At 51.0% G+C, this 8,185-nt stretch overlaps 1 protein-coding gene across 1 annotated transcript in view; it reads left to right on the top strand.

Annotated features, from left to right (window-relative positions):
- Positions 1-641: 641 nt before the first annotated feature.
- The window catches only part of LOC104270716 (inositol hexakisphosphate and diphosphoinositol-pentakisphosphate kinase 1-like), a gene marked incomplete at its 3' end in the record, with an annotated part of 16,521 nt that continues 8,977 nt past the window's right edge, over positions 642-8,185 (top strand). Inside the window, exons 1-12 of the mRNA XM_009865149.1 lie at positions 642-788; positions 2,330-2,525; positions 2,614-2,704; positions 2,865-2,950; positions 3,187-3,341; positions 4,096-4,197; positions 4,468-4,629; positions 5,633-5,754; positions 6,204-6,305; positions 6,986-7,072; positions 7,524-7,599; positions 8,070-8,179. Coding sequence (XP_009863451.1) covers positions 642-788; positions 2,330-2,525; positions 2,614-2,704; positions 2,865-2,950; positions 3,187-3,341; positions 4,096-4,197; positions 4,468-4,629; positions 5,633-5,754; positions 6,204-6,305; positions 6,986-7,072; positions 7,524-7,599; positions 8,070-8,179 — 1,436 coding nt within the window. The remainder of the gene's footprint in view (positions 789-2,329; positions 2,526-2,613; positions 2,705-2,864; positions 2,951-3,186; positions 3,342-4,095; positions 4,198-4,467; positions 4,630-5,632; positions 5,755-6,203; positions 6,306-6,985; positions 7,073-7,523; positions 7,600-8,069; positions 8,180-8,185) is intronic.

Genomic DNA, 8,185 nt, shown 5'->3' on the forward strand with positions numbered 1-8,185 from the left:
GACCTGGATCGTTTTGTGATTCTGTGACCTGCAGCCCAAACGCTTGCTGATGCTTCCTCTGTGTCATCTTTCCCTGCCAAAGAGGTGTCACTTCTTCCTTTTTGCTCTTCCCCACAAACTCATGTGCCTCACAAACTGGTCTCTGTGTTACTGCAGGTCTTCTTGAGCTGAAAGGATGAAAATTGGCAATTGGAAAGGCACCATCACTGTCCTAAGCTTCCTACTAGCTTCTGGAGTCCCAGCTGATGTCTTTGGGTGTACAAGCCTGCAAGAGTGTCTGCCGTCCCCTTCCATGATTTAGACAGCGGCTTGGAGCATGCATCATTGTAAGGTTTACATGATTTCAGCGCTGGCGGTGACACTGTCCCTTTCCCAGTCAGTCCAAAGGGGTTAATTGCACAGTGGAGCTGCCTCTCTAAAATGATCCTGAATCCCAGATCCCCCCTCACACAGCTGGTCTCTTCCTGCTCCCTCCTTTTGTGTTGGGCAGCACGTCCCTGAGCTCGTTTGTCCCAGATCAGTCCCTGCCCTCCTCACCATCACCTGCTTGGGGTAGCGCAGCCGGCCCCTGCGTCTGACCCTCTCTATCCCCTTCTGCATGCTGTGATTCCAGAGCGGGATGGTTGGCCACCAAAGCTGCAATGTCGTCCCTGACGACCTCCAGTGAGGGAGACGGCTCCACTCCCAGGTTTGTTGTCGGTTCCAGGGATGATGAGACAGACTTTCTGGGATCAAACATGAAGACAGACGAAACCGATTTCTTTGAAGATGATGAAGAGGAGGAGTCGGTAAGGAGGTCCCGGTGTTCTGTGCAGAATTCCTGGATGTCAGCCAGGGTTTGCATGTTTGCTGCCGAGGCCGCGGGCAGTCGGGACTTCAGGGGACGCGGCACCAGGCCGTGTGACACAACCATGGGGAGCGGCAGTGTCATTTCTGACAGGATGGGTTGCGTTGTCATGTTGCCGTGCTTGCTGCCTCATGCTGCGGTAAATCCTAGCCTTTTCACTTGCAGGTCCTTTTCAGGTACAGTGGTGGATTTCTTTGTCCAAGCAACTTAACCCTGACACTTCTGTAAACCTTCCTCTTTCACCAGAGAAACTTTTTAAGAAAAACTCTGGAAACTGTGAAAGGGCAAAGGTGTGTCTGCCCAAAGGAAGCATTTATTCTTTTCTGTAACGTTCAGGAACAGGATGCAGAAAGGAGAATTGTCTCCAGCTCCTGGCTGCTTTTGACCCCTGAGCAGTGTTATATTAAATGTTACGTTCTGCGGGTGGGACTGCACGTGTCATGTTAAGTGTGCTGTTCTGCACATGGGACTTGGATGCTGTGGGGACGCTGCTGCTGGCTGTGCCAGTTGCTGGAGCCGTACGTCAGCGTAGGGGCCGTTTCCATTGCTTCTTCGTTGCAAGTGGGTTGTTGGCCCAGGAGCCCACATGGGCTTCCTTCAAACCTGCCCAGTGTTGTGCACCTTCGTGCTCAGGGAGGAGCTGTTCATGAGGTGTGGTGAAGGATTTGGAAACCCTTTAATTTCCCAGATGTTTTTGCTGTGGAACCGTGGCTTTGCAAGTCAGTGCAGTAACTTCTGAAATCTCAGCTTATGGTTTGAAGTTGCAATTGTTTGTGCTGGGTAACCCACAGTCCTGTGTGTATCAGTTGAGATGATCTCACTGTGCTTAATCTTGCTTGGGCCGGAATTAATCCGTTGGGAAAACATCCAATCTGATGGTGATGGGAAGTCCCCGTGTCTTCCTCTGTTATGGTTACCAATGAGTTTTCAATGCACACCTTCTCTCTTGACTCACTCAACTTAACTTCATCTCACTGGATCTTGTTGTATCTTTGTCAGATGTGTGGAAGAGCACTTGCTGCTGTTTCTTTTCTACTCGTGGCTAGTTATTGTTCTCTCAGATAAGACAAACAGACTGAGCTTCTGGACTTTTTCACGATAAAACATTTGTGGCTCTTCTCTGAGCCTGCCTAAGTCCACCACTGTGTTGGTGAGTTATGGGCCAGAGAACATAATGTGGGATTCCAGCCCCTGATGCTTGTTCAGGCGCCAGGTATTTGTTTCTGACCTTGCATTAGTGCCCAGTAAAAGGAGGAGGTCTATACTACCTGGCAAAGAAGCTGTTGTTTTGGGCTGTCCCTTAATGATGTCCCTCAGGGGACTCTCGTAGGAGCCAGAAGAGTGTATGGGTTTGAGTCTGCCAAGAGCTGTGAGTGCCTAAGGAAGAAAATCCTGTGTTTGTTCTGTGTGGCTGCATCTTTGCACTGTTATAGTTTAAATTCAGTGAAGTCCTGTACTAATCTGATCTCTGTCTTCCCGTAGCCACCTGAACGGCAGATTGTGGTTGGAATCTGTGCCATGACTAAAAAGTCCAAGTCAAAGCCCATGACACAGATTCTGGAGCGTCTGTGCAAGTTTGAGTATATCACGGTGGTGATCATGGGGGAAGATGTCATTCTGAATGAACCGGTGGAGAACTGGCCCTCTTGTGACTGCCTGATATCGTTCCACTCCAAAGGTAAAAGTCTGTGGCAGGCTTGAGCCCTCTCAAGATGTGGGCAAGGGAACTTCCACTCATTCTTCCCCTCCTCCTCCCTGTATTTCAGGATTCCCCCTGGATAAAGCGGTTGCGTATGCCAAGCTGTGCAAGCCATTCCTGATCAATGACCTCGATATGCAGTATTATATCCAGGACAGGTACGTGCTGGTGAGCCACTGAAGCCCCTCCCCTCTTCCTTTTTCTGAGTCCTCTCTCAGCATGCTGTGCAGACTTTGTCATCCTGACCACAAGCAAATGAGTGAGATGGGGAGGACGGCATTTTCTAGGCTCTTCTGACACTGTTTCTGTCCTCTACAGGCGTGAAGTGTATCGAATCCTTCAGGAAGAGGGAATAGACTTGCCCCGCTATGCTGTGCTCAATCGAGACCCCGATAGACCAGAAGGTCAGTGTCCAGGCTCTACTGAAAGCCGTTTTCATACACTGTGCTATTTAAGATATTCTGCAGAGAACAGGTACTACTAATCAGCTTGAAGAGGTCTGATGCACAAGTCTGTTGTTTTTTGCAGACGAAGGTCCCGGCAGCAAATCTGGCTGGCTGGCCAGGACTGAGTGCCTTCGGCTCTGCACTGGGGCTGTCTCACCCTTTCCTAACATGCTGCTGCTGTGCTTTGTCTTCAGAGTGCAACTTGGTGGAAGGAGAGGACCACGTGGAGGTAAATGGAGCTGTTTTCCCAAAGCCATTTGTAGAGAAGCCAGTCAGTGCTGAAGACCATAATGTGTATATTTACTACCCGACGTCAGCAGGTGGGGGCAGTCAGCGGCTTTTTCGGAAGGTGAGGAGGGGGACTCTGATTTTGATATCTGTGGCTCTGAGAGCCCTGTGGTTTTCGAAGCGAGTGTTGGGGCAGGGGAAGGGAAAGTTTTGTGTTGGGGAAATCTAGACCTTAGAACTTTTAGTTCAACGCAATCTACCGGGGAGTTGCAGAAGAACGTGTTTTAGCGGTAGTGCTGATTTTGCCTTCCCCTGTGCTGTGACAGAAATTGGAGAGTTTGCTGGAGAGTTTATTGGAGAATAAATCTTAGGAAGAGCTATTGAAGGAGTGATTGAGGAGGCTGAGGGAAGACCTCATCACTCTCTGCAACTGCCTGCAAGGAGGTCGTGGAGAGGTTGGGGCTGGTCTTTCCTCCCGGGTAATGAGCGACAGAACCAGAGGGAACGGCTTCCAACTGCAGCAGGTCAGGGTTAGACCAGGCATTAGGAAAAATCTGTTCCCAGCAAGAGCGGTCAGAGCTTGGCACAGGCTGCCCAGGGAGGTGGTTGAGTCCCCATCCATGGGAGTGTTTAAAGGTTGTTGAGATGTGGGGCTGGGGGAGATGGGTTAGGGGTGAGCTTGGCAGAGCAGGGTTAGTGCTTGGGCTCGATGGTCCCAGGGGCCTTTTCCAACCTGGATGATTCCGTGATTCTATGACAGCTAAGAGGTGTTCTGCTAATTCTCTACGTATGGGATGAAACTTATGCTTTATGCTCTTCCATCTGAGAAAAGAAGCCCCATGCTCTTCCCTGAGGTGTTTATTCTGTGCTTTCAGATTGGCAGGCGCAGTAGCGTGTACTCCCCAGAGAGCAGTGTGAGGAAGACAGGCTCTTACATTTATGAGGAGTTCATGCCTACAGATGGCACTGATGTAAAGGTAAGGAAAAGCCTGGAACAAGTCCTTCCTTCTCCAGGGATAGTGGAGATCGGGCAGTGCTATGTAGGTTCTGGAGTGATAGTTTAAGCTGTGAATTGCTGACTGTGCAGCTTGGATCCCAAAGTGGGGAGCGAGTGTTCTGCAGGTCCTAACAGGAGGAATGGCTGAGACTGCCTGATCATCTCCTCTCTGTGCCTGCAGCACAAACACCATCGGGAGGCTGTGGTTGGCCTAGGTGATTTTGTCAGGGGTATCTATTTCTCTCCTCAGGTATACACTGTTGGGCCGGACTACGCCCATGCAGAGGCTCGCAAATCCCCTGCTTTGGATGGGAAGGTTGAACGGGACAGTGAAGGGAAAGAAATCCGTTACCCAGTCATGCTGACTGCCATGGAGAAACTAGTTGCGCGGAAAGTCTGTGTAGCCTTTAAGGTCTGTGTTTTCTCTCCTATGCAAGCAGGATAGTCCACAAATGTGTGATTCAAATCTTGGTCAGCGTTAGGGCTTGAGCTCTGTTACCCTGCCGGGTCTCTGGCGTAGCCGTCTTCCACGCAGCTGCCACCAGCTGCTGTCTCTGCTGGCTGGGTGCAGCTAGCCCCGAGAGGTTCGCTGGTCAGAGATGACTGGGAAGGCAGGAGGGCTGGAAGCAAATGCCCTCTGTGCTGGCAGGTGGCTGGTGTCCAATGTATGTCTGAGCATTTAATATCAGATTCTGAGCATGCTGCTGTCCATCTGACCTGGGCTCATTCTGTCTTTACTGTTTCTTAGTTGTGTTTGTGTGGAAAGTTTGGTCTTCTTTTCTTTTTTTTTTTTTTTGTCTTCATTTTTTTTTTTTTTCTATTTTTGACCTGGCTTTGGTACCCATGTGTCTTCTGTTTTACAGGTTGGTAGAGTGAGTGTGTGCATCTAGGTATGGTTACATGACATATTCATCAGTGTCAGCAGAAGAAGCACTTGGCTGCTTGTTCCTGCTCCCACTGCCACCTGCAGCCCGTGCAGTTGTGCTGATACCACTGTGGGCTTGCTCTGCCGTGTAGCTTTTTCCACATAGAGGTGGATGTCTTTGCCTGCACCACTTGTCAGTCTGATTCTAAATGGTTGGACTGAGAGGCAAGAGCCGGAGAGCCAGGAGCTGCTCTGTCACAAGTCTGTAGAGCTCTGGGAGGCAGCAGGGCAGCCCTGACACCTTAATCTGGGCTGGACCTGGCTTGGGCTGTTGACACAGCCATGCAGGTGTAGAGGTTCCTCTGAAGGGCCCGTTGCTGCTGACTGGTGACTGCACGTCGCACTTCCTCAGGCTCGTGGGGCAGGCGTCGAGCGGAGGATGGCTGCGGTGCCAGCAGGGGCTGTGTGTGGGCGCTCAGCGGGCGCTGCCGTCCACCCGCTGCCTCCCTCACAGCCTGCCCCGTCCCCTGTCCTTTGCTTCCTCACGCAGCAAACGGTGTGCGGCTTCGACCTGCTGCGGGCCAACGGCCACTCCTTTGTTTGTGATGTGAACGGCTTCAGTTTTGTGAAGAACTCTATGAAGTATTACGATGACTGTGCCAAAATCCTCGGGTATGTAAAACTCCAGTTTTGATAGCGGGTACAGTAACCCCTAACAAAGTAAAAGAAATGCGGAGTCCTGATCAGTGTGTCAGAGGAGTCGGCAGATGGTTCATAAGGGGACGTATGTTCAGAAAAAACTCTGGGAGGAGGAGGTTAATTATTTTTAGACCCTGGAGCTCCTACCTGGACTGGTGTTAGCTGTCTTTGTCTACAGCTAGATGTATCATACAGAAATTTTCATTGGGTGCTAAGACCAGCTGCAGTGTTGGTGCTGTGAGGGAAATTGGTGTCCCTTCGGGGTGCCCTGACTAGCCCATGGTGTGATAGATGTCTCTGCGAGGAAGGTGAAGGGAAATTCTGTGGCTCTTTACCATATCTTTCAGGTGGAGCGCTGAGGAGGAGGTGCAGAACCAAGGAAATGAAATTTCTTGTGAGCTTTGTATTTTGATTTCTTCCAGAAATATAATCATGCGGGAATTGGCTCCCCAGTTTCATATTCCCTGGTCCATCCCAACAGAAGCAGAAGACATTCCCATTGTCCCCACGACTTCAGGCACCATGTGAGTACCCTCCGTTTCCTCAGAAGGTGCCAGTGACAGCTGTGTGAGAGACAGACCTCACCCAGCAGCACGGCGTTCTCCAGCTGCTGGGTTGGTTGTTACCCTGGAAGGCCTGTGGAAAGGCTTAGCCATGCACAGGGAGTGGGTGGTAGAGGGTAAAGCAGCTGTTGGCTTGATGGATGCAGATGTGCAGTCACTGGAGAGATTACAGAAACTGCTCATGTGCCTTTCAGAAGGCCCAAATTCTTGATCAGCACAGGGAACGGGTGGGGGTGTTGCTGCAGCTGGCTCACTGTTCGGCAGGTTGCTGCTTGGAGAAAATGTGTGTCGAGCTGCCAGTGAAATGGGTGGAAAACAATTAGCTGAAGTATTCGCATTACCTGGGCGCTTGGCAGACCCTCATTTGGTGCTGTTGGTCTTACTAGTTTTCCACCACTAAAGTTTCTTTGTGATTCTCAGCACGCTTGTACACTTGTATGAAGTAAACCAAGTAGGTGCTACGGAAAAGGTAGATTGAGAGAATTCATCCTTGCTTTACTGCGTGATCCGCTGGAGAAAGTCAGCAGACGCAAACGGCACAGCTGACGTGACTCCTGGCTTCGCAGACACTGGAAGAGCAATGTTGGCAATTCTGGAGTGTAGGGGCACATTTGTCAGATGTGTCTCTTGTCTTTCCTCAGGATGGAGCTTCGTTGTGTTATTGCGGTCATCCGGCACGGAGATCGCACCCCAAAGCAGAAGATGAAGATGGAAGTTAAGCATCCTCGGTAAGTGTCAAGGCAAGAAGATGCTGTGCTGTGGGGAAGCGAGAAGGGCCCGTTTTCTGAGCCAAGAGGAGGACCAGAAGGGCTGAGGGCACAGGCAGCAGTGCTTATTCCTGGCTCCATTCAAGCAAATGCTTTCTGCCTCCTTATTGAGGGAGACCCTTTCCCCACGGGGGTCCTGGTACCTTCTGTGTGAACACTGTAAAAAAGAGTGAAGGTCTGCGAGGTGCTGCAAAGGGAAATGCCCCACTAAATGGGAAGCTAGGGGCTGCTTCGTTTTTGTTCCTGTGGCTGGAGACACTTGTTTTTTTCAGAATTTGTGAAGCCCAGGAAGGAGCCAGTGCACCTGCTGGTTCTCCCTGAGGAACAGAGTGTGAATGCGTGTGTAGGGATGACGGTCCTTGTAGCACTGAAACAGCAGAAAGCGGATGAGGGTTTTTTGTTGTCTGTTCAGGTTCTTTGAATTATTTGAGAAATATGATGGCTACAAGACAGGGAAGTTGAAGCTGAAGAAACCAGAGCAGCTCCAGGTGAGGGGAATCCTCTCTGTGGTTATTGTGGGGGACGTGCAGGTAATACAGATCCCAGCATGAGGCAATTCTTTGGGAGGGTGGAAACCCTCAAAAGGGCAGCAGTCTGTCGCACAAATGCTCCATTTCTCATTCTCCACCTCGTGCACGCTCAGCTGGGTGACCGAACGAGAGCAGAATGGAGGCTGTCTCTGGCTGGTGGGGATAACCCGATACGGCTGGCCCGTCTGTTGTGACTGCCTGTGGTGAACAACAGGTCCGGGCTTGGGGTGGGCACCTGCTTGGTTCTGGACGGGGCTGGGGCCCAGGGTGGGGACGAGGCAAACTGTGGTGTGAAAGTTTGTCCTGCCTGAGCTGTGTCTGTATTGCATGTGTGTCTCTCACAAGTGTCTGGGTGAAGCCTTGCAAGAATGCAGTGGTGAGTCTGAGGCGCAATTGCTGAATGCTTGGGACTGTCTGCTTTCCAACAGGAAGTGCTGGACATTGCGCGGCAGCTGGTGGTGGACCTGGGAACCCACAGCGATTGTGAGATTGAGGAGAGGAAGTCCAAACTGGAACAGCTGAAGAGCGTCCTGGGGGTGTCAGG

Source organism: Apaloderma vittatum, unplaced genomic scaffold (assembly GCF_000703405.1).
Source record: "Apaloderma vittatum isolate BGI_N311 unplaced genomic scaffold, ASM70340v1 scaffold36442, whole genome shotgun sequence".
Taxonomy (NCBI): Eukaryota; Metazoa; Chordata; class Aves; order Trogoniformes; family Trogonidae; genus Apaloderma; species Apaloderma vittatum.